Consider the following 26,183-nt stretch of genomic DNA (forward strand, 5'->3'; position numbering starts at 1 on the left):
ATTTTTGTATAAAATTTCAACTTTACTCTTAATTCTAAAACTTTTTTTATTTAAAAAAATAATAATAAAAATTATGGATATTTTGGTCTTTTTTGGTATTTTTAAATGCTAAAATTGACAGAAGAGTCCACATTGATAGCAATTGAAAGTTCAGAGATCCAAATTGATAAATTTGAAAGTTTAAGAGAGTTTATCAAATCGCATGAAAGTTCATAAAGCTAAAGTAAAGTTTTTCCTATAGAAAACTACCATTCATGGGCTCTTTAATTCACAATTTTGTACTTGAGTAAGCAAAATGAATAGAAAAACTATCATTCGTGGCTCCTCTTTAATTCATCATTTGTACTTCATTAAGCAATGAACCCATATTATCTTTTTGTGATTCTCTTTTATAACTTGGCCTGGACCGGGGGTATTTTGAATAGCATTTAAGTACCTATATAGCCTTTGAGGGAAGTGAGTGGTCAACCTACATAGCTGTAGCAGCAAGAATGGTACATCGCCTATTTGTTGTTCTCGCCATTTTGTGTTACATTTTTTATTGAAAACAAATACAAAATCAGTCCATGTAATTGGACCGATTTGCAATAATCTTCTTAGGGTTTCAAAATGACTTAAAACTTGTTGTAATCATATGTAGCAAATAACTCTTCATCCCGAACTTTCGTTTGAAATTATTACGTAAAACGTGAATGTGTCGCATTAGCACCAATAATAGTAAGACACGCCACATTTGATAAAAATATAAAAGAAAACATAATATAAATGTAAATATTAAAAAAAATAAAGGTAGTACATATGAGAAGGCAGTTGACTAATTTCAACTTAAACTATTTGAATCATGATCCAAGGCACATTTATTTCTACAAAAGTGAGATAGACCCTCACTTCCTTCTTTTTTTTTTACTTTTATGGATCTAAACATATATAGTGTGATTTTGGAATATATATATATATATATAATAAGGTCCTACGTCCATTTGTTTATTGATGGAGAAAATTCTTCTGACATAATATATATAATAAGGTCCTACGTCCATTTGTTTATTGATGGAGAAAATTCTTCTGACATAATCTATTAAATTTCGGTTCTTGAAGTACATGATCACATTAATCCTATTAAAAGTGTAGTTGAGAATCATGCTCTTAAGGAGACTCTGAATTGGAGGAATTTTCTCAGGAAAGAAACTGTCATTGCTTTGTAGTTTGTAACAACCTTATAGAAAACAGACAGAAAAACCAAACAGTCTCTCTCAATGCTCTCTCCTTGTTAACGTTTCACTTCTGTTCTTAATTCTCTCGCCTTAAAAAACCTTCCCATTCAACTCTCTCTCTCTCTCACACACACAAAGAGCACTGAAGGGGAGGGAGGAGTGAGGCATGAAAAAGAAGAAAGCATCATCATCATCATCACCCATACGCCATGTCTGGAGGCTTTGCTCAAAACTCACCATCTTTCTCTGTGTCCTGCTTTCTCTGCTGGCTTTTCTCAATATTCTGCAGCTCTCTCAGTACTTCAAGCTCCAAACACCAAGCAATCATCGTGATGATCACTTTGAAGGCCCTCCAAAGATTGCTTTTCTCTTCCTCGTTCGCCGGCACCTTCCTCTTGATTTTCTCTGGGCCGCCTTCTTCAAGGTCTCTAATAACTTGTTATTTCAAGGAAACCGCCGTAATGGGTTGTGATTATTTTAACTGCTAAAAGCATATGAAACCAATTTACTCTGCTGAGAGGTTTTGATATGTTTGTTGTGATCTGGGTTTTTGTCATTGTGAGCTTTGCAGAATGGAGATGCTGCCAATTTCTCTATTTATATTCATTCGGAGCCCGGTTTTGTGTTTGATGAGACGACAACAAGCTCACCTTTCTTTTATGGCCGACAGTTAAAAAATAGCATTCAGGTATGGCGACCTGAATGGAATTAATCTTTTTTTTTTCTCTGCATTTTCTTGGCATCCAAACGGAATGAGTCACATAGATTTGTATATTCATATGGCAGGTAGTGTGGGGAGAATCAAGCATGATAGAGGCAGAAAGGTTATTACTTGATAAAGCTCTTGATGATCCAGCCAACCGGAGATTTGTTCTTCTCTCTGATAGGTTGATTCCAATTTGTTCAACTTCTGTGTTGGATGCCACTTTGCTAATGCTTTTGTTTTGTGCTTTGATAAAGTATCATTTTTCTTTGTCTTTCTTTTGCTAATTGCATTTAGTTGAAGCAAAATGGATATCTATCAGTTGTGAGCTTTTGATTTCATAATTTGCTTGTGTTTACAGTTGTGTCCCTTTGTACAACTTTGGGTACATCTACAATAAGGTGATGTCTTCTCCAAAAAGTTTTGTCGACAGGTACTAAGAAGGAATTTATTACCACCATAAGAGCATGTTTAGCATGTTTTGGATTGTATTTGAAAAATAGAGCTTTTAAATTAAAAAACGCTTTTTGGCAAAAGCTTAATACATTTTGCTATTTTTGGACATTTAAAAACACTTTTAATTTTTTTTACTAAACGGATGCTTTTTGCTTCAAACAGATTTTTTGAGTGTTAAACGTACTTTTAGGCTCTTTAAATGCATACCCAAACAAGTCCTAAGAATGAAATTCCTTCCTTTGATGGTCCTTGCAAATATGGAAGAAAGACTAAATTAAGCTGAGTTTTATGTGACTGTGTTGTAGCTTTCTTGATGCCAAAGAATGTCGCTACAATCCCAAGATGTCACCTGCTATACCAGAGGAAAAATGGCGGAAAGGATCCCAGGTTTTATATCTTTCCTTTTAATTTTGTTCTTACTTCTTACCACCCCCATCAAAGAGTTGCAGTTTTGTTAGATGAAGTTCTACCTTTTGTATCAAAGTTGTCTCTCAGAAATGCTACTCCATTTAAGTCACTGAGTTGATTCAACCACTTACAAATTGCTTGGGCAGCAACCTTTTAGCCCATTCCTTCACTTAATTTCTGATTCTGGAAGTCTTCATTTCAAAGGAATGGCTTCGCCGGTTCTGTTTGGATTTGCGGTTTTAAAACATATGATTAAAAAAAATAGCAATTTTTAAAAAGCGATTTTTAAAAAATGCAATTAAGCGTTTAGTAAAATCGCGATTTGGTCTTTAAATCGCAAGTTAGTGTTTAAAGTCGGGTGTTTTTAAAAACACTCAATTGCTTACGATTTGAAAGCATAGTTTTTTTTTTATAAATGTTTTCAAACTACAATTTTTTAAAAACGCACTACCAAACGATACATTTTCCGGGATTATGGACAAAATTGCACTTTTAGCCTACGAAATCTCAAAGCCGAACGGGCTCTTGTCCAGGTACACAAGCTTAATTAGGCGTTGTTTGGACTTTACTACTATCAACACAAACTGAAGTTTTGGAAGTTAACCCTTCATATCACCATAATTGTGTTTATAGTTTACGATTGCAAGAATTTTCTTTTTCTGGTTATTGATTCCTATAACCAGTCTACAATGAGATTTTGTTTATGGTGATTTCAGTGGATCACTTTGGTTAGAAGACACGCAGAAGTTATTGTGGATGATGACATTATTTTTCCTGTCTTCAGGAAATTTTGCAAGGTATATGCAGGAAGACACCTTGTTGGTCCTATTTCATATTATTTCAAAGCAATTATAAGTAGGTGATGAATTTCTCTGACACGGTTCAATATCTACTTTATGATGAAAGCAATGCAATTTCTAGCTGCTAAGTCATTTGCCATCAGTCAAATTCCTTTGTTTGAGACAAAACAATCACAACATACTTGTTGATCCTTCACTTTTCAGCGACGGCCGCCTAAAAACTTATCGAAGAGAAGCCGAATTCTAAACTTTCTTGTAAGTGAATACTTGCAATTTTTAGATGGAAAACAAGATGATTCTACCTCATGCCTTTTAGAAGTGCACACAATTACAAATGCCCTCTTTTGTGCAAACAGGCCATTGATTTCAGATTTCTATTCCCATGGCTGAAGCCCCACAACTGTTTTCCAGATGAACATTATGTGCAGACATTACTTGCAGTAAGAAATTCATTTCCTTCTATAATTATATCCAAATTTACAGTTTCATATGAAAACGAAAAAGAACAGATAAGGTTTCTTTCATATACATAGATAAACATAGTGTTCTCTGCATTTTCTTTAGTCTCCATTATAGGGCATATAATATGGCTATCAATAAAAGAAATTTTCACTTTGGGAATTTCATTCAATTTATGTTGTTTGTGTTTTATGATAAGATGAGAGGGCTTGAAGGAGAACTTGAAAGAAGAACATTAACCTACACCTCATGGAATCAGTCTGCAATTAGAGAGAAAAGAAGGATTTGGCACCCTATCACATTTGATTATGCAGATGCAAACCCTCACAAAACCAAAGAAATAAAGGTGAATTCTCCTGCCAAATTTGGTCCAATATTTACACACTTTCAAGCATATGCCACAATGCATCAGAAGCAAATGTTCCATACAAAAATATGGATATAGATAATGTAGATATCATTGCAGAAGATTTGATGATGATCCATTTCCTGACATGCAGGATATCAACCATGTCTACTATGAGTCTGAACACCGGACCGAATTCTGCAGAATCAATTCTGAGATTACTCCATGTTTCTTATTTGCAAGAAAGTTCACATGTTGGGCGGCCATCCGCCTTTTGAATGAAGGATTTCTCAGTCCATAGTTACTCATACACTATCAAATACAAGGCCATGGATGACCCCATTTACCTTGAAAAGAAAAAGGTAACCACGATATGTAACTCTTGAAGTACTGGGGAGTGGCATAGAAAATTTTTGCAGAATGTTGTTGCTTTATTGTAGTTGCACCAAGCAGTTTCTTATACCAAATCAATATAAAGATTTGTGCACGTATCTATATAGTTGAACAAAGGATATTGGAAGAGGAAACAAGAGACAAGATGAAGATTGGATGAGAAATTCTGTCAGTTAACCACAGGGATTATATTTTGCTAACACCTGAGAAAATTCTTAAGTACTTTAAATCAGTCAGGGAATTCAAATTGAACAGTATTAAGAGCATTCGGAATGAACTCCTCAAATAAAAGTTAAATCTGAGGAGAAAAGTTCACTTTATCAAATTTAGAGTGCCACTTTTGAAATGAGTCAAACATCAAACTCTTTATACATTTTTTTATTTCAGTTAAATATTATTATTTTATTAGTTTAAAACCAATAAAGAGAAAGGAGGGTAAAAAATAAGCTTAAAAAATGATATAACTTTAACTTTTTGGCTCTTGAAATGTATGAAGCATCTATGACAATAGTTAAAATATAAAGTAAAGAATGAAGCTTGTTAAACGGGTGTTTTTATGAATTTTGTTAGATTTTTAGAGAAAAGCTAAATATAAAGAGCCCATTGTAAATGTTCTTATAAAATGCAATATTGAAAATCAGATCCAAAATTTCAGTTACTCCCTACAATTAAAATTTGTTGTTAATTTAGACCACCAACACATCATGTGATGTAAAATATCCATTATATTCCATAAAATTTATGAAAATACAACTGACCATAAATTAAAAAATTATAAAAATTCCCATGAGTTTTATTATTATTATTTTTTATGAATGAATATTTTTATCTTTTTGCTTTTTTTTTTATGTTAGGATTTAACAGAAAATTCTAACGTAGGCATCACTAAGAAGGGCCGGTAGAATAACTCTACACATTACAATATTTTAAAATTTGGGAGAAATTGCAAATAGGGTGGTAGTTTATTATGGGTAGGCGTAAGTTTTCATTTTTGGTAGATACCAAACGGCATGTAGTTTAGATTTGAGAGCCTCCGCTCCCAAAATTCAAAATACGAACTGGAGGGCAAATTCAGTTTCATTTCCTTCACTCTGACAAATCCAAAACCCAAGCCAGAGAGAGAGAGAGAGAGAGAGAGAGGCTTAAATTTCTCGGTACAGTTGCTTCAATGGCCGAAATCCTAAGCCCGAACGCGAAGCAGAGGGTGCTCCTTCCTCGGATCCAGTCTCCGACAAGCCCCTTCATCCTAGGCTCCAACGACGACCAGCTCGAGCGGGCCCAGGCCCGGGCCGCCCGAGCCGCCAAGGTCCGACGCAAGTCCGTCGTCGCTCCGCAGCGCGGCGAAGGAGATCCCGATGCCGACCCCTGCCTCGGCAAGCAGCAGATCCTCGATCTCTTCCGCAATTGCATCAAACTCGCCAGCGAAAATGTCTGTACAACTCTTCTCTCTCTCTCTCTCTATAAAACAATGCCTGGTTAATTTTGAAGTAGAAGTAATTTTAGTGGAAATAGCCTGAGAGAGAGAGAGAGAGACTAAAGAAGAAAAAATTATTATAAGGAAATTCTTTTGAAGATTATCAAATACTCTCTCTCTCTCTCTCTCTCTGAAATTATAATACCTGACTAATTTTTTAAAATTTGAAGTTTAATTTTAGTGGACAATAAGCACGGAAAGATAAAAAGAGAACAAATTAAACTTAATTATATGGAATTGTTTTTCTATCAAAATCAAATATTAAACAATCATGCTTTGTAGGATGCGAATTTCAAACATAATTCTTTGTTTCTTTTTGTCTTTGATTCTTTGTCCTGCTTTGTTTGTAAATTTGTTGATTTCTTGGTGTTTTTTCTTTTTTGATTTTGGTGTGCAGAAAATTAATCAGAAGAACACATGGGAGCTGAATTTGATAGACCATTTAAGAGAGATTATAAAGGTTGAGGAAGAAGACGATTCCGAGACGAATTTTCAAAAGGTGCTCAGCTCCACTCTTTTGTTTTTGGGGGACATTGTGGTGGAAAATATGGGTCTCTTTAGCAGCTGATTCTGCAGAAAATAGTTCTTAAATACTATTAGTTCGATTTGTTAAGACAAATATTGGAATAACAGTTGGACTTCAGATTCAATATGAAACAAAATTTGTGATTTGAGTGACGGTAAGGTTGTTTTAGGCTTTCTAGTAATTTATGCTGGCACTATTATATTACTACTATCATTCTTTATTTAAATAGTAGTTCGACCCTAATTGTTTGTAGTTGGATATATTTAAAGATAATTAATTGATCTTCAGTCCAAATTTATTTGCAAGTGATGGTTATATTTTTTTGTGAGGTTTGTGCTTCAGACAGTATTTTTGTAAATTGGTTTATTTGGACTGGTGGTGGGAGTAAAAATTCCCATGACTTGATCATGTTTCTGATTTGAATAATTGACAGATACTACCTTTTTCTGGTTTTATTCCGCGAGTCTAATGCACGATTCTTGGCATGTTCCTAGATGCATACAGTTCGTGTGTGTGAGTTACCTTTTAGTGATTGATTCTAAAACTGTTTTTGTGATATAGCATTCCCAACACTCTTTTGCACGTGTTATATGCTGCAAATGTTAATCAATAGTCATTTCTGTAGGCAAGTTGCACTCTTGAAGCTGGAGTTAAGATTTACTCTTTAAGGGTGGACTCAGTGCATTCAGAGGCTTATAAGGTCCTCAGTGGGATGAACAGAGCAGGCCAAGAAAATGAACAAGGTTAGGTTAATTAGCCTCTATTCAGACTTGTGGGTTGTAAGAATTTAAAGTAACATTCAAATTGAGATATGTTGGCTCTCACACTTTTACAAATTACATAGGGAATGAAATAAAATGATATTCTTGGCCTTTCAGATGGCAAAGTGATTTCTCTTTTGTAAATAACTCTTGCTATCCGATGTATGTTATGGACAGTAAGGATAATTACATCATGTTGTGGGGTTATCTGTTATGTTGTTGACTTGAAGAACTACATTTCACTTTTGGATTTATGCCCTCTAAGTTTTGTTAGTCTTCTGACTTTGTCTTGTTATGTCAGATGCTACTGTGGACAATGCCTTTGTTGAGAATGGACAAGAGGGAGGTCATTCCAAAAAAGATATAGAAAGAAAGGTTAATAATTCTCTTATCTATAGATTGGATTAATTTATGAAAATGTATATTAACAGAAGTTAACATGTGCAGTTGTCCCCTTTGTCAACATTGGAGTCATCTTTTGAGGTTCTCAATGTAAAGAAGTTCGATGGTGATACAAACATCCTATAATGTCCCTGTTACTAGTGCGAGATATAAGGTTTAGGTTATAATGGAGTTGCATTTGTTTTTTCAGTTGCCTTTGCAGTGGATCCACTTTATTATCAGACATCCGCACAATTCGATGAAGGTGGAGCCAAGGGTCTTTTATTGAATAATCTTGGAGTATATGGTGGATGTCGAGTGCTCTTTGATTCACTGGAAGTACCGGGAAAGTGCATGTCATGTGAAAATCAGTATGATAAATCAGATACAATTGATCTTTCTTTTGCCAAAGGTGTGTTGCTTTTGGTAATATATGGTGTTTTTCACATTACCTATGTAATAGGAAAATTTAGTTCCAATAACAGCCATGTTCTTGTTCTTTGTACAGATTATGTTGAACAGATGGTATTGAATATGCAAACAAAGAATGAAATTTCGCCAAGTCTGAGAGATATAGTCAATCAATTTGATGAAGATAATAGAAGGCCATCAGACTTTTATTCCTCTGTCGAGAAATCAGCAGAGGAAGTTGATGCATCTTACAAGAATGAACTTGATTCTGATGGTGATACATTTGAGAACTGTGGGACCTGGAGTTATGATCATGATGAACATACAAGTGTGGTTGATGAGGGTCCCATTTGTGCAGATCCAACTTATCCAAGTTATCATGAGGTTTTTGTTAAAAACTGCCCTTAGATTTGGTTTTGGCTGTCATTTTGATTTTTCTCTTTATTATTTAAGAAAATAAAGGATGATGGTGTTTGATGATATCTTGTTAAATTTTGTAGGAACATGAACCTTTTTCTTTCCATGAACCTGAAATGGATGACACAGTTGAGAAAATTGATGGTTATCTCTTCTTAAATCTGGGATTTACTAAACAAAATGCTTGGGCAGGTCCTGATCATTGGAAGTATCAGAAAGCTAAAGGTAGGTTTCAAGAGACTAGTGGTAGGTTCTATCATTAATTGACTTACTCATTTTGTGGCTTTTTTTTTTTTTTATGGTTTTCTTACGTGGAATTTGTTTTGAAGGTTCAGAGGATGATCCTGGTACAAAAAATGTGTCACCAGTAACAACCAAGCGGCCAAGAAATAAGAAACAAGCAGAAGTTGATATTGATTTCACAAAAGCCTTGGATGAAGAAATGCCAGATATCTTTGCTCCTCCAAAAAATCCCAAGTCGTTATTGCTGCCTGCAAATAGAGTTCCCTGTAATACAAAACTTCCTGAAGATTGTCATTATCAACCAGAAGATCTTGTCAAGTTATTTCTTCTCCCTAATGTTAAGGTAATACTTTTTGATATTCATATAACTACAATATGGCTTTTTGTTGAAATACTATGTTCTTATTTTCTTTTTAATGTGGTTGAATGCTCTAACTTGGGTGCAGTGCCTTGGGGTGAGGGGAAGAAAGTGCTCAGGTAAACTTTTTTGTCATAGTCAAGTAGTATTTTATTCAATGTGTATTTTGTTTTGTTGTCTTGTATTTCCCTTCAATATGATATGTGCACATGATATTTAGAATCAATTATTATGGTGTGCATCATTCAGCAATCCTATATTCTCAGATAAGTCAAGGCAACAAGCTGAGGCTTATGGGCCACTGCCATCCTGGGATGATGAGAGTGCGTTTGGTGGCCAATATGATGATGGAAATGTCTATAGTGATGTAGAGGACTCCAACACACTTGTTTCTCAACCTCGCCAGGTCGGTTTCATACTTTTTCATCTGAGCATGCTTTTGTTTTAGCCCCTGCATGGCTGCATTTGTACGAGTCTGCACCTTTGGGTTAGGACTTCCTATGAATTGGGATCATGGTGGTTTCAAAACCTTGATTTCCACTTTCCTGTTTTTAGGTTTACAATGAGATTATGCCTTGTATTGTACGTATGTATAAATTGCTTTGTCTGCTATTATTTCAGTATATAATTCAAATTGTTAGGTTTAATAGAACAAGCATGTATTGGGAATATTTGCAGCATGAGCTTATGCTTTGCTTCCTTTATCTAAACAATACAGGTCAATAAGATTGAAGTCCAGTATGACAAAACTTCTAAGCAAGTTGATGTCCAAGCACTAAAAGAAACTCTTTGGGACCATATACAGGAATCTCCTATAATGTCTCCTCAGGTATGGTAATATTTGTGCTTTTTTTTGTTGTTGCAAATTGCAAAGAAATGGCTTGATTTGGGATTTATTTATATACTGGCATAAACATGTTGTGTTACAAACCCCAATATCAAGTCCCGTAATGGGATAATTTAGGGTAGGTTCTTAGAGGGAACATGGGCTTCCTTCAAACGTAAGTTTAGAAATAATACTCTTTGATACCTTTATTCATGATCATTAACATTGAAATAAACGTTTACATTGGAGCCATAATCAAAAGATAACAATACTTGAATAAACAATAAACTCATCCTAATGGCAAGAATAACTGAGACAATAACATCTAAATCATAATGACAATAGATAAATGTTAAGTCTTGATAACAAATGATAATTATTTTAGTCCTAGTGAGCCACAAAGTGCTGCACCCATGATGATGCTGGAAGTCCAAGTCTCCATATGCCGCGATAGTGTAGTTCTTTTAGTCCTAGTGAGCCACAAAGTGCTGCACCCAGGATGATGTTGGAAGTCCAAATCCCAATGCCACGATAGTGCAGTGCTGAACGTCTTTTACTCCAAGCGAGCCACGACAGTTGCTTACATCCCACTTTCTTCTTTTTTTTTTTAATTTTTTTTTTTCGCATCCCTCTTTCATCTTATTCGTTCAAGTCATCAAGCGACGGCAATTTCATTTCATTTCATCCTCTGCAGCTCCACTCAATCTCCCTTCCCGCAACATGTTGTTGGAGACTTCTTCTTTTGTGTGAGCTTTGTTGGTTGTATCATATTGCACGATTTATGGTTTATAATTGCTTGTAATTCAATGCTGCAGTTAAAATTTTTCTTCTTCTCAGAAGCTTCTTTGTATGAGTTTACCTAAGCGATTTCTTGAAATAATGCCTGTTAGAGCAGATAACTTGTGTTTATTTTTTCTTGATGCGAAATTCCATAGTTGAGCTTATATATTGTCCGTGGAGGATGTAATGAGATTCTTTTATTTTTTTGGATTGAATTGCTATTAACTTTGTAATCAGTGAGGCAGAGTTACTTATTAGAAAGCGCTAAGGGACACAATTCAGTCCCTCAGCAATTCAAGTACACAAGAGTATACATGAGAGACACCCAATTAGGGAGAAGAAGAAACCCTTTAATGAAGTAGAAACCTTAAATCAATCAACAATGTATTTTTCTGATTGTTCAGTTATTATTCTTTAAGTTTGCTGCCAAAACATCTTTCTGGTATGGGATGCACCAGTTGAAAAATATTAGACGCTGTTATGTTTCACATTTCTCCAAGTTGCTTTGCATCTTCCTTTTAATTGTCTTTATTATAGCATTGTCTTGTTGTGCCTATAGGATGTCAAATTTATCTGTTATTTTCAAAGGTAACGCCTTTTTTTTTTTTTTTTTTTTTTCTTTTCTTCTGAGCTTTCAAAGTAAATTCTAAATTATTATATTTCTATATTGGAAAGGGTCAAGAAGAAGCAGTATCATTCAAGCAAGTCTTGGCCGGCTTTCCTAATGACTGCACAGCAGCTGGAACTATTAAGGATATCTCCCCACATCTGTGTTTTATATGCCTATTACATTTAGCTAATGAGCATGGGTTGAGCATTCATGGCTGCACCAATTTGGATGATCTCAGTATACGCTTTCCTCATAATGGTATGTGTACATGTCGATGATCTAGAGCATTATCTCAACCATAGTTTATTGTACTCTGCTGCGGAAAATGTTCACTAATTCTAATTTACTACTCTATGCCTATTGCATTTAGCTGATTAGCATGGGCTGACCATTAACGGTTGTTCTTTCAAATTCATTAGCAGTGCTGCCGCATTAATTGGTTGCACCAACTTGGATGATCTCAGTCTATGCCGCCCTCATAATGGTATGCACATATGTGAGATGGTCTGTAGGCTGTAGCTCATTCTAGCCTATGCTTTCTTGTACTCTACTAAGAAAAAATGTCAGCAACTCACTGATCCAGGTACTAATCTTACCATGTGCTTCACATATCTTCTTGAATTTTTACGGATATGTAGATTTCATTGCTTTTCTGTCATAATATGGCAAGAATGCAAAAGCATCCTGTAGATTTCACGAGTTTATTTTTTAATTTAAAAAAAAAAAAAAAAAAAAACTGTGTTCTCTCTTGTTCCCAGAGCTATACTGGTCAGCTAGACAAAGTATAAATTGTTCAGAGATATGGTGTCTTTGGTGAAAACTGCATCATTGATTCCTTTTTTGGTAATCTGAACCGTTGATCAATTTGATAAAAATCTGATGCAATGAATATTAAACAAAAGCCCCAATAATGCAACAAGGAGTGGACAGCTCATTTTAGAGTCCTGATGCTAACATGCTGTACAGGTTGTTTCTACAAGCAGCTTGTTATCTCCACAACTAGTCCCACTTGTATCTGCTTTCATATATCATTTTGCTTTGAGATGGGTTCCCTTAGAGATTGAGGTCCCCGCAATTCTTGAGCCACATAAGGTATTCATAAAAAAACAAAACAAAACATCAAAGTTAGTGGTTGGACATTCCCTTAAGGTGGTCGACTATTCTCTTAAGAGTAGTAGACTACTTTCTCACCTTTTGAGGGGTGGTCGGCACCACGAGGGTAATTGGGTTGTGTAAATCTTAAGCCTCTCACCCTCAAGAAGATTATCAACCACACGCTCACACACAAAAGTTAAAAGTTATAGGTGTGGTCAACAACCTTAACCCCAAAGGAAATCACTCCAACTTTTGGGGGTGACCGACCATGCCCTTGTTCCCTCAAGGGGTAGTTGACCCCCTTAAGGTTACCATCTTAACTTTTATCTTTTGTTTCCCTTTTTAATGTTTATGTGGCTTGATAAAGCCGTTCATTCGACATGAATGGCCTAGATTAAAGAAATTGCACTCTTATAATTATCAATTTGAACCAAGATCTCAATCCTCTTATAAGTATATGGACAGAACAGATGAGCGGACAGTTTTTGCACAATGATTGACTAGACTTTGTGGGAAATATTGCTTTGCAGCTCCATGTCGATTGCTTTGTCTAGTCCGGTGAATTATGACGGCAATTACATTGTTGATGATATATGCTTTTAGTTCGGTGACCACTCCTTCAATCCACGTACATCTCGTGGAAAAAGTGACATTTTTGGTTTTAGTCTTTTGGGTCCCCTCAAAGTTTATTCAACCACAATTTTTATTTTGTGAATGAGAAGTGGGTCGATGTGAAGTATTGATTAATTAATAAAAAAAAATTGTTGAATAGTCAAAATTATTTATGCAAAATGGATAATGGAAACGAAAAGTCATAGTAACTAAGTGGTAAAAATAATGTTTTCCTCGCACCTTTTGCTTTTTATTAAAAATAATAATAATAATAATGTTTATTGTTAAAGGTGCCTGTCGAAAGCTTGACACAAAATTGATTTGTGTCGAAATAAATACTACTATATAGTTAAAATAATTACTGAAAAATAAATCATGGAACTTTTAAAAAATCAGAATTTTCTGTAATTGTTTCGATGAAAACCATATAAGAAAGTATAAATAGTATATTATTTTCATCCCACCACCCCACTATTTTGACATGGTATTATCAATCTACCATTGAAATTTTTTTTTTTTTAATTTTAATTAAGATTAATCTAAAGATAGGTTAATAATGCCATATAGCATAATGAGATAGGTTGGATGGGAATATCCGAATATGTATCTATCATTCCTCATGCCATATTACGGGGGTGGGAGTACAACACAGCATATTGATCTGATCTATCATCCATATGTTGGAAATAGTACATACAGTAACACGTGGTGGAATGGCTGGGAGGTTTTTGTTTTTATTACATAGATTTTTTGTCAATGTAATCCAATAAGGTTTTGCCAGCGTCAGATCCAGGATAAGGTTTTACAAAATTCAATTTGTCCGGATTAGAAAGTTTTTAATTCAGCATTGTAGGCACTAGGGAAATTGATGTCATACTCTGAGTAATTCTAAAAGTTTTTTTTTTATATATATATATATATATATTTTTAAGTCTTTTTAAGAATGATGTGACTATTAAAATTATTATTTGATTAAAATTTAATAATAATTAATTATAAGTTCAATAGTGATTTTAATAGCCATATCATTTTTAGAGAGACTAAAAAAAAATATAAAAAAGACTTGTAACATTACTCATTTACCGTTGTGTCTGAAAATAAAAAATCATATTTTGTTATTTTACATGTATGACGAAGCAATCTAACTAGACATTAAAATTAAAATTGAATCTGGTGAGTTTAATTTCTTAATTTAATATAAAATGATAAATATATTGTAAAATTAAGGTTAAGACCCATAAGAAATTTCTCTCCCCTTATTGTTTGCCCAAAAAAAAAAAAAAAAAAAAAAAGGTCGATTGTGGTCATGGTAGTTTCTAGCAAAATATCTTCAAAGCAGCCAAATTTGACCAAAATATCCTTTTATGTCGCTTACAAAGAAACAAAAAATAAATTACTTTTAGATCTAGTTATAGGCATGGTCATTAGAATCGGGTGTATCATTACTTATTGGAACTGATTTTTTTTTTTTTTAATGGGCAAATATTCTCACTACTCAAACAAAGAATAACGGAAAGGAGAGAAAAAATACAAGGTCTGAGGAGTTGATATTACTTATTGGAACTACAATTATAGGAAGAAGAGAGAATATGACAATGTTTTCACTTTGACAAGTAGAAACGGTCCACTTTGACAAGTCTTGCTAGCTTTGTCAGATGGACCGAATTGGGTGGTAGGGACGGGACAAGTTATGGTTGGCGCTCATTGGGGTTTTGGTCGCTATCTCTCTTGACCTTAGAAAATTGGGTAGGCATGAACCCCCATTCACGGTCTTATTATTATTTGAAACCATATTAGATCCAAAGCGATTGTCGTAAATAACGAAAAAGAGTGAGATTCTCTAAGATTGATATTAAATAAAATATTAGGATATATATATTGTTTTCATTTATAAAGGTTGGGTCGGGTTATAATACACTTAAAAGGAAATGAGTGTGAGGACGGATAATGACATGTATTGAAATTTTAGGCTCGATTCCCAAATGGTCGGGTTAATGGACATGCCTGCTTAAAGCATCTTATGATCATTATATTTCTTAGTCACACACACACACAAATTGGAACCAAAATGGCACGTGAAAATTTTGGTGCACATGTGAACAATTTTACACGCATCTGCTGATGTATGATGCGATGCACGTTTCTGTCCGTTTGCATAGATATTTTAATGTCCTTTTGCATAAAGGGCTGTTTGGCAAACGTTCAAACTGCTCTCTAAATAAATACATACCAGTTGTCATTATCGAAATTAATTGTTTTAGACAAGATCACTTGCTGCCCACTTGAGCTCTGTTTGTTAATTTATTTTAAAAGTTGTTTTTTTTTTTTTTTAATATTTGATTTGAAGAATTAGTTTAAAATAAAGCTAAAAAATTTGTTGAATTCTAGATTTCAATGCTCTTTTGTAAAATTATTGTACCATTTTATTCATGGACTAAGTTTTAACTTATTTTATAAAAGTGACATGTGTAATTTTTTTAATAACATGTGAGATGCACATGAATTTTGAATAAAATTTATTTCAACTTTGTTCATGTTATTGAAAAAACATATTCAAGAGGTAGCTCAATCAGTTGGGACCACGCCTAATGAAACGGATGTTACTAATTTGATCAGACTTGAAGGAACACTTACAATTTTTAATGTATAAGCCCCTCATGTACGGTTTTCAGTGAGCTATGCTATCATAGTCAAATAAGAATATAATAGTCATTCTGATTGCCTTATTTATTTTATTTTATTTTTATTTTTAAGAAGAAAAATAGAAAAAAAAAAAAAAATCATATTTCCCTATGAAATTAGTAGTATTGGGAAAATTGGGTTTAGATTCTAATATCCACCTATTTATCCCAATAGCCAAAATAGCCCTCAATCATCTTATAAAGTCTCGTATAATAAAGAAAACTCACACAAACACAAACTTTAGCAACCAACCATGTCCATGTCCACCATGATGAGCGCCACAATGAGCATATCACCAGGCGTGCCATCATCGGCGCAACCGCCGCTATCCTCACCACCGCCGGCAACAACCCTACCGCTTCGCACAATCCCCGGCAGCTACGGGTGGCCGCTGCTCGGACCCGTTTCCGACCGGCTCGACTACTTCTGGTTCCAAGGCCCGGAGACATTCTTCAAGAAGCGAATCGACAAGTACAAGAGCACGGTTTTCCGTACCAACATCCCCCCCACCTTCCCTTTCTTCTCCAACGTTAATCCCAACGTTGTCGCCGTCCTCGACACCAAGTCCTTTTCACACCTCTTCGACATGGAGCTTGTGGAGAAGAAGAATGTTCTCGTTGGAGATTTCATGCCCAGCGTCAAGTTCACCGGCGATATCAGGGTTTGTGCTTACCTTGATACTTCTGAGCCACAGCACGCTAAGGTATATTATCAAATTTTTTTTTTTTTTTTAACTTCACTGAAAATCCTGAACTCCCACTCATTTGACAAACCCCTTAAAGCTTCAAAATTTTTCAATTTACTCATTAGAAATTTCAATTACTCTCAATTTAAACTCCTTAATCAAATTTAGCAGTTAAAAATACTAAAAAAACTAACATATTCCTAATTTTTATTATTTTTTTTAAATAAAAAAGTTTTGAAATTAAGGGTAAAATTAAAATTTTATAAAAAAAGTCAAAGTTATAAACGTTATTGAAGGTTTAAAATCTGACGGAAGGGTCTAAATTGATTGCAATTAAAAGTTCATAAAACTAAACTAAAAAATTTTAAAGTTTGTTGCATTTTAAAAACTTTGATGAGTTAATTATTGAATTAATATTCTAATGAATACTAATTAGAAATGGGGTATTATTATTGGGACCATTGATTGAAATAATAGGTGGTCCTACAGTTGTTCAGGACAATGATAATAAGGTAAGACTTACAGCTAGCTGGAATGGATTTTGAATATGTGGTTCTGCTGAGTCACAATCACCATAACCGTACGATAAGGGAGGAAGCTATCTTGTGATTCTAGGGCGAGTTTACATTAGAAAATACATTTTTATCTCACAACAAACACGTTATTTTTTAGACAAGGTTTTGTTGAGAAAAAACAAAAAGAAGTCAATGATTGGTTGTGATTCTTACTGCTACTCTTTTCTAATATTTATAGACTTTTAGTAATATTACATATAAAGTAAACATTTTATAATTTTTCTACAAAGCTAACATGACAAAGCGTAGAAAAGATGTTTGTGTGACATATAACATTACTCGTAGATTTTAGCTTGTTTGAAAATAAGATTTGGTTGGTTCACGTGCCGTATGAGCCATTTCATCCGTTAGATTTGTCAAGAGAAATAATATCCTCACAAGGGCTCTCCCCTCATTATTTATGACACATTCAATATAGAGACCTAACTATTTTGCCCATTTTTTGTCTAACTTTTACGTTATTTTTTAATTAAAAAAAAAAACAAAAAACAAAAAACTGTGTCCTTCTTTTATTTGGTATTTAAAAATTAAAAAAAAAAGGTCTTTTTCTTCGTAATAATGACATTTTTTTAAATTAAAAATAAAGAAAAGATTGACTTAAAGTTGGACAAAATAATTGGGCCTTTAATATTTTTCTTTGATATAAATTGATATTAGGTAATCTCACTAACTGTTCAAATTATTTACAATTCAAACAGTCAATTATAGAGAACTTCGATATGTTGCGATGTCACGTGATCAATACATTAATATAAATCCTAGGCCCTAGGTGGTTTCGGACAATTGAGATAAATAAGTTGAACATTGTATTGTGAAATGTTGGCCAATGCGGTCTTGCCATCTCATAAATTATTAAAATCTTTTAACCCGCCAAAACTAATTGCCATTAACGACCATCCCCCCTTGAATTTTCTCCGTGTAAACAGCTCAAGAACTTCGCCATGGACATCCTGAAACAAAGCTCGAAAACGTGGGTGAGCGAAGTCCTGACCAACCTTGACACAATGTGGGACACCATCGAGTCCACCATCTCCAACTCAGGCTCCGCCAGCTACCTCGTCCCTCTCCAACAGTTCATCTTCAAGTTCCTCACCAAGAGCCTCGTCGGAGCCGACCCTTCGACCTCACCGGAAATTGCCGAGTCCGGCTACATTATGCTCGACCGCTGGCTCGCCCTCCAGCTCCTCCCCACTGTCAAAATTGGAGTCCTTCAGCCCCTGGAGGAGATTTTCCTCCACTCATGGGCATACCCTTTTCTCCTTGTTAGTGGAGACTACAAAAAGCTCTACCAATTTGTAGAAAAAGAAGGTAAGTAAACCCTTCAAACTACTCGTTAATCGGATAATTTTGCATAGGAATTTTATTAGAATCTGGACAGAAATTTCTTTCAAACTAGTCTAGAAGAAATATCCTATAATCCATTTAAATTAGTGACAAGTATTTATAAACATTTAAAAGGTACATTGAATTTAGTCTAAGTTAGTAAACTGCTATTAATGATGTTAAGAATTTAATGTACTTTTTAAATGTTTATAAACACTTTGCACTATTTTAAATGGATTGAAAAATATTTTCTCCAACTGATTGAAGGAAATTTCTAAATTTTAGTTTAGAATATAAAATTTGATAATTTTTTTATTCTAAACTAAATTGAAAGAATACATTTTTTTTTTTATTTTTTTAAAAAAATTCAATCAGTTAAACTAGCATTTATTTTTAGCGCAGGTAATTCTTGTATGTGTTTTTTTTTTTTTTTTTTTTTTTTAAAGTAATATTTATTATCAAAACATTTTTTAAATGCTTTAAAGATAAATATGAATTTAAGAGAAAAAATTAAAAAAATTTCCTCCTTTAGTGCATGCCTTTGATCTGTGCAGGTGAGTTATCACATCATTTTGTATGAACTTTTCCAAGCATATCATTATACGTGTTCTTGGCTTTTTCATTACAAACAAGAGCCTTTATATATTTTGTTGATACCCATTTTTATTTTTATTTTTTATAGATGATTTCGTAACAAATAATAATAATTTGGGACAAATTCGATGTATTAAACTAATTTATGTTATGTTTAATGCCAGGTAAGGAAGTATTAAGCAGAGGTAAGAATGTGTACGGACTGAGTTTAGAAGAAAGCATTCACAATTTGCTATTCGTGTTGGGTTTCAACGCGTTTGGTGGTTTCTCGGTTTTCCTACCGAGTTTACTGAGTGCACTACTGAGTGATACGACCGGTTTACAAGAAAGATTAAGAAAAGAAGTACGAGAAAAAGGCGGTTCAACTCTGAGTATCAACTCGGTGAAAGACATGCAACTCGTTGAATCAGTCGTGTACGAGACGCTCCGGCTCTACCCGCCGGTTCCGCTACAATATGGCCGCGCCCGAAAGGATTTTCAATTGAGTTCACACGACTCGGTCTATGACATCAAAAAGGGCGAGTTGCTTTGTGGGTTTCAAACTTTGGTGATGAGGGACCCTAAGGTTTTTGATGACCCAGAGAGTTTTAAACCGGACCGGTTCGTGGGTGAGAAAGGGTCCGAGTTACTGAGTTACCTGTACTGGTCCAACGGGCCGCAGACCGGTTCACCGAGTGAGTCGAATAAACAGTGTGCGGCTAAGGACTACGTGGTCCTCACCGCCTCTTTGATTGTTGCTTATCTGTTCCGCAGGTATGATTCCATCACTGGCGCCTCAGGCTCAATCACAGCCGTTGAAAAGGCAAAGTGAGGTCGTGATTGATTGTGATTTGTGGGGTTGTAAGTTTTGTCGCTAGTTGTGGCTGTACTGAATCAAAAGCACAGATATTAATTATGGGAAAAAAAAAAAGGGTAAGTGGGGTCCACCAATAAATGATTTATAAAAAGAGTGAAAGGACGATGGTGATGTTGAAGTTTGATGAAGGGATCATGTGTGGGGGCCAGTGTTTCTTATCATTTTGGTTAGTTGGATTTGACACAAATGGTCCCCACCTTCCATCCCATAACATGGATGAGTTCAATGCTCCATGTTTTTAGACAAAAAAGATATCTTGGTATGTGAACAAATGAGATTCTTGTTCCCAATTGATTCCTTTTCAATGGGAAGGATTGCGGTAAAGAAACGAGAGATGATTGAAATTTGATTCCGACTCGAATCGATTATTAAATTAGATATATTTGTATAAACTTAGTTTGATTCGATTAATATTTGTAAACATTAATTGTATAAGTTTAGTTCAGCTCGTTAGCTCGTTTGTGTAACCTCTATATAAGTGTATACGTCATACGTATGTGTGGGGTGTGTATATATATATTACATAAATATGTAAGCATAAATAGTAATATGCTATATAAATATAAGCTTAACTAGTTAGTTTTCCCAAAAAGTATATAATAATAAAAAAAAACTAGTTAGTTAATATATACTAACTATAGTTATCTAAATATTTAACATTCTATTAGCTAGTTATAGCATGTTTATCTATATGCTAATGCTTAAGTCTTAAGGTGTTGGTGTTTATTAACTATACTATTAACTAGTTAGTCAATATACTGACATATTTAATAGTCTATATTAAATATATTAACTAGTTTTAATTGCATGGTCTGTTTTGGACTTCTAACATGTTCATTCACTTCATTTACTAAACTTAACAAGAAATAAAATGAATGAACTTTTGTTATTAATTTACGATTGTTAGACTTGTATGGTTCCATAATATGGATTCAAGACTTGGCTTGCGATGGCTTCATATATACATGTCATGGATGAATATAAGTAATGTATTTCATACATACATGGAATATTAAATTGAATGGGAAGGTAAATGAAACATGGTATTAAAGCAAAAGTTATAAGTTCAAACATTATATGTATCTGTCATTTATCTCTCATTTTAATTAATATTCTACATATTAAGTCTCATTTATTAAAAAAATGTTTAGGCCCACGAAGAATTAGGATCCTCTCCATTTCAAATGAACTGGATAATATCCAGTTAGTTATTGGGAAATGATATTTTTGTCCACTAAAAAAGTGAAAAGACAAAAATACCCTCTCCACTATAACTAACTAGATATTATCCAATTCATTTGAAATTGAGAAGATCCTGTTCCAACTTCCATATACAAAAAGGAGTGTTATAGTATTAATTAAATGATTACATTTTCAATTTTCTATTTGCTTGAACTTTTAATTCTCCTTATCAAGTTGTTTTGAAATGTGTGGTCTCTATCATGCTGTGGCACAAGGAGTATCCCTGTAATGAAAGTTTGGCAAACAATCTTTAGATTATCCCGCCCACCAGTTGGGATTAATTTGCCAATTGAGCTCGTGGGAATGGTGGTATTAACGGGACAATTCATGTATAATTTACCACATTAATCACTAACCAATTACATTTGGTTATAGCAACGTGGTAGTGCTGAATGAATTGATACATTAATTTGTCAGTCCACTTGACACTTACCACATTCATCACAAAATAGTTATATTTGATTGTAACTAACGTGGCAGTGTATCATATAGACTGCTTTATAAGAAAATTGTAATAAAAGCTTTAGTCCCCAAACATTGTTCTTTTCAATTTTATCCCATGACCCAAGCTTTTGGAAATTATTCATAAGAATTTAGCTTTGAGGCCAATTGGCCTACTAGAAGAGTTTGGAGGGCCAATTAAAACATGCTGACTAGACCATACATTCATTTGGATACATGCCAAGACAGACCACACTACGACCCTACAGAACATGCCCAAGTCAAACAGGAAATATTAAGAGTAACGCTAAAAGCTACACTTTTCTTTCAATACCATTTTACTCTATTAACATTGCAATGCAAAACAATCCTTGTTAAAAAAAGAAAAAAAAAAAATCCAAGCGCTGGTTGATATAATCACGTTAGCAAAGTAAACTAGTAATTTGATAAAAGTGTGATTTTTAGCATCGTCGGATGTTAAAGTGTTCAGATTGTAAGTAAGACATATGTCAACTTAATAGTTTATACAAGAAAATTTTCAAACCTTTGTCCTCATAGGTATTCAACTTCCATATTTGAAATTGTTATACCAAGAAGAGATCAATCTGACAGCATAACAAAAATTTCACCATGCATTATATGCATTTTTAGTAAAGAAAGGGATAAATATCTGGCACACTATTTTCACATATAATCACAATTTCTAACTTTTCTTGGAAACAAGACTAAAATATTACTGTCTGTACTTTGTGAGTCTTATAGTGGGACCTTTAACTCGACTTGGGGTGGAAAAAATTGAGAAATATGGGCATGTTTGCGCAGCTTGGCGGATTGCAGAGGGCTCAATAATGAAGGTTTCTGTACTTGACCATTAATGATATTACATAATTTAGATTGCTTAAGATGGCGAACAGCTTCATGAAAAGCCCCTCTTTGAGGTGAGGCCTAGTAAAAATTCATCACTGCCGGCATAAAGAATCAACTTGTAGTAGAAAATACCTTGGATACTTTCTCATGAGGCCATGGTTGGTCTTTTATGCAGTCTGGACATGTCCCTGAGCCTAAGCATGAGAGTTGGTAATCCCTTCTTTCCATCCTCTCTGACGAGCTCTCAGCTCCCACATTGCTGTCAGTCTCTTTTGAGCCACAAATCCTGCTTCAGCTTTCTCCCTCGCTTCCTCACATGTTTCCATGCCCGAATTGCACTTATCTGCTTCCTTTTGATACTGGGATGTAATCTTCTTTGCCTCAAGCAGAGCCATGTCAGCACGCTGATGATTTTCCAAAGCCTCGGCTTCCCGTAGCTTCAGTTCCTCTGTCAATAGCTCCGCAAAATTCTTTTCAGTGTCTTCACTCACCTCAGGGTCATGCTTTGCACAATCTGCATTATGCATGCACAATTAAATGAAGAAAAAATAGTGATATCAAAAGAACTGAGAATCAACAAAATCAAATCCTCATTATCATCCTCCAACTACATCATCACTTAAAACTTTGCTCTTTATTGTTATTTGATCTCCCAAGACCACACTTAAGTTAATTTTAAGTTAAAGAAAAGATAAAATACAGGATATTTCATGCCCATAACCAGCACACCTCACAGCACATGTAAAGTATAAGGTAATGCACGGATGCTGGTGCAAGCCAAATAAGAATAAAAGAAATACTCTCACAAATATCACTGCCTTAAGTATCATCATATGCATTCCTTTGTCTACATGGCATGAATCTCAATTAGAAACATGCATAAAATACATCTCAGGTTCCACATAAAAATACAAAACATTTAACCTCATTCAAACAGCAAAACAAGTATGCAAGGAGATTTGCACCACAGCCACTTGATCATATTTAAGTCATAAATTTCTTCTTCAACGTGGATTAATGCCCATGGAATAAGAAAAACAAGTACAAGTCAGGCTATTATTGAAAATGATAAGGGATTAGAAGAACAAATTCTCATATATTAAATTTTCTTAACATTATCCTATATCTGTGTCAAGATAGAACTATCTCAAAGTTGTGTCAAATTACAAAAAAGTTCTCAAAAAACATGAGTTTAAAAAGAAAAGGAAACATTTAATTTCTGTAAGAGGTAGCCAACTTCCCCTGATACAAATCTGAATTAACTAGAAGTGTGTTAACTAAATGTTAGAAAGGGATTGATACTCTTAGTTGAAATACGTTAGTAGCTAGTAGGAAACCAAAACTTGATGCACCCCCTCCATCATTTTCTCTCGGTAACAAGGGGGTAGTTTTGCATCTCAGAGTTCAACACAGCATTGTTGAATCACATGGATACTAGTGATAAAAGGAAAAAGCTTGATTAGAATATAGCCTTATTACTGCGTTTGAGGGTGTAAATTTTAACGGAAATGTTTAAGGAACAAAAGCAAAACTAAAGAAGTACATCTAAATAGAATAACATACAGCCAAGATAGAGATCTATAACAAGCAGAAAACTGCATGCTGTATAACTGCAAGAAATAACGACATATTCCACATTCCTATTTTCATGGAATTTTGAATAGGACATTAAGGAAAAAGTTAAGCTCTTCGGGTTTACCAAAGCAATTTACAACATTCCCACAGTTAATTCATGGAAAAGAAACTGACCTGCAAAGGAAGTATTGCTCAATCCTGCATAAATTCAGACAAAGAAACTAAAATAAGTACATGTTTGAGTGTCAGAACAAATCAGAAGGTAGAAACAGAATATCAAATATCATATATCCAGAAAAGTAAGTGATGTCGATTTGCAAACAAACTATGCATTTAGGAAGTTGAAAGCTGAAGTGTAACACCTTAGTCCCACATTGAAAAGATGAATAACCCACATAAAGTGAGTAGATTATAACAATACTAATGGGTGCTAAGTACCAAATTAGTTCCTTACTAAGTGAGATTAGGCTTTATAAGTGATTTTAGAGAACTCCAAATTGAATAGTCATTTTGGAGTGATAATGCTGATGTAGTTAGCACTTTTCCAGGATCATTACATTAGGTGTGTCTGTTAGTTACAACAAACCAATGGGCAACACTTTTCTTTAGATGTAGGAATACATGGTCTGATTGAGGGGGTTTTGAATTCCCCTCACATCCACAGATTGAGGAGCTGAAGGTTAAATCCAGTCAAATCCAAGCCTACTTCTTCATATATAAAGAATATTTTGCTTTTGAAAGGATGGAACACATTGGTTAAAAGCAGTAAGACACATGTAATACTAATACACCTTGGATATAATTGCCATGCAGTGGTGTCAATGGATATTAATTGTAAGGAAAACGTATAGGGATTGGGGGTTTGACGAAGCAGAGTAGAAACGTTTTGGATTGGAAACCCAATAATAGAAAGTGCAAATCAATATATTCTGGCATTAGCAAAGAAGAAAATCACAACCCCTTCAGCAAACCCCACCTGACGGCCGACACCCATTCGATTTAAAACTTTCAATAAGTAATACTAATTCTCTTGTTTTTGGTTATCATGTTCATATGCACTAATATTTGCATTTTTCAACAAGCAAAAAAATCTTTGAAAAGGTTGAAAACCCAATATCTGAAAACTCCAATTTGTTCATATACCGCAACCGAATTAGCATAGATCTGGAGCCAATTGGACTGGAAGACCTGGGTCACAAAATAAAAAGCTAGGAAAGCACCACCAACACAAAAGCCTTAGTAACTCAAGAGGTCTGACTCAGTGCTCGCACCACTCAAAATCAAACCAACCCAAATAAACCAAGCAAACCCCAGAGCCTAACAAGATCCCTAAAAACATAAACAAGCATCAACATTTCCAAACATACTTGCCACAAAAAAAACCCACTGTCAAATACCCATCAAGAAAAAAGAGATCTACAAGCAAAATAAAGAGATCTAAGAAGCAACAGAGACGTTTCAGAAGGTAAAGATGTGATCCCTTATTCTGTGTACCTTCGGGGATAGACAAGATGGGCTGAGAGGAACAGTCGCATTGGCAAGGAGGGCAGGCATAGGAGGAGGAGGAAGAGGAGGAGTGGCGGACGGCCGCTAAGCCATCCACGAATTGCCAGTAGAGCGGTGGCCCCAGTATGTAACCCGCTATGCACAGCCCCACCACTACCAATCCCACCTTTAACACCGTTTGATTATTCATTCCCATGATTTGCTCCGAGAGAGAGAGAGAGAAGTAGTCAGTACAAGCGTGAATCAGCTGGGATTGGTCTTCGTCTTGGTCTTCATCTTCTTCGCCTCTCCTTCACATTTATCACTTATTTTTTTTTTTATACCAAAAAAAAATGACGCCTTTTTTGTTTTGTTTTTCAACTTTCACGGCTTTGAGTGCTGTAATTCTGTTGGGGGAGATGGGTTTGTCTACCGCGTCGGTACCTCCACCTAGATCGAATAAATGTTTTTTAAATGCTTATTTTAAATTAAATTAATTTAAATTTCAAGATTAAATCTAAAAATAATTCCTTTATTTCATGTGTAAATCCATACGTATTTTAATTGGAGATTGCTTTTTTTTTT

General features: G+C 34.6%; 4 protein-coding genes across 5 annotated transcripts in view; 3 read left to right on the forward strand and 1 right to left on the reverse strand.

Moving 5' to 3' along the window:
• The window catches only part of LOC132181545 (glycosyltransferase BC10-like), a 6,372-nt gene extending 1,555 nt beyond the window's left edge, over window positions 1-4,817 (forward strand). The window contains exons 2-11 of the mRNA XM_059594800.1: window positions 1,504-1,638; window positions 1,786-1,902; window positions 2,001-2,101; window positions 2,279-2,350; window positions 2,679-2,760; window positions 3,498-3,578; window positions 3,786-3,836; window positions 3,938-4,021; window positions 4,240-4,386; window positions 4,541-4,817. Coding sequence (XP_059450783.1) covers window positions 1,504-1,638; window positions 1,786-1,902; window positions 2,001-2,101; window positions 2,279-2,350; window positions 2,679-2,760; window positions 3,498-3,578; window positions 3,786-3,836; window positions 3,938-4,021; window positions 4,240-4,386; window positions 4,541-4,687 — 1,017 coding nt within the window. The 3' untranslated portion in view covers window positions 4,688-4,817. The remainder of the gene's footprint in view (window positions 1-1,503; window positions 1,639-1,785; window positions 1,903-2,000; window positions 2,102-2,278; window positions 2,351-2,678; window positions 2,761-3,497; window positions 3,579-3,785; window positions 3,837-3,937; window positions 4,022-4,239; window positions 4,387-4,540) is intronic.
• Window positions 4,818-5,853: 1,036 nt separating this feature from the next.
• Window positions 5,854-12,284, forward strand: LOC132182262 (condensin complex subunit 2). 2 transcript variants are annotated; one of them, XM_059595446.1, is made up of 14 exons: window positions 5,854-6,208; window positions 6,651-6,752; window positions 7,405-7,522; window positions 7,842-7,915; window positions 7,988-8,048; window positions 8,133-8,333; window positions 8,430-8,716; window positions 8,833-8,974; window positions 9,079-9,335; window positions 9,439-9,469; window positions 9,617-9,756; window positions 10,069-10,179; window positions 11,632-11,824; window positions 11,986-12,284. In XM_059595446.1, the coding sequence occupies exons 1-14, from the start codon at window positions 5,948-5,950 to the stop codon at window positions 12,000-12,002; spliced, it is 1,995 nt and encodes a 664-aa protein (XP_059451429.1). In that variant the 5' UTR covers window positions 5,854-5,947; the 3' UTR covers window positions 12,003-12,284. The 2 variants fall into 2 exon arrangements, with proteins under 2 accessions (XP_059451429.1, XP_059451430.1); XM_059595447.1 differs by having other exon boundaries at window positions 11,989-12,284.
• A 3,890-nt stretch (window positions 12,285-16,174) lies between these two features.
• LOC132182854 (fatty acid hydroperoxide lyase, chloroplastic) lies at window positions 16,175-20,441 on the forward strand. Its single transcript, XM_059596208.1, has 3 exons — window positions 16,175-16,658; window positions 18,142-18,523; window positions 19,297-20,441. Exons 1-3 carry the CDS (start codon window positions 16,209-16,211, stop codon window positions 19,941-19,943), a joined length of 1,479 nt encoding a protein of 492 aa, XP_059452191.1. The 5' UTR covers window positions 16,175-16,208; the 3' UTR covers window positions 19,944-20,441.
• Window positions 20,442-22,285: 1,844 nt separating this feature from the next.
• Window positions 22,286-25,939, reverse strand: LOC132180511 (uncharacterized). The gene is made up of 3 exons (XM_059593372.1): window positions 25,608-25,939; window positions 24,288-24,311; window positions 22,286-23,052 (listed from the first exon to the last, which is right to left on the reverse strand). The coding sequence occupies exons 1-3, from the start codon at window positions 25,813-25,815 to the stop codon at window positions 22,733-22,735; spliced, it is 552 nt and encodes a 183-aa protein (XP_059449355.1). The 5' UTR covers window positions 25,816-25,939; the 3' UTR covers window positions 22,286-22,732.
• Between the last annotated feature and the right edge of the window lie 244 nt (window positions 25,940-26,183).

The sequence above is a fragment of the Corylus avellana genome, chromosome ca5 (genome assembly GCF_901000735.1).
Source record: "Corylus avellana chromosome ca5, CavTom2PMs-1.0".
NCBI lineage: Eukaryota > Viridiplantae > Streptophyta > Magnoliopsida > Fagales > Betulaceae > Corylus > Corylus avellana.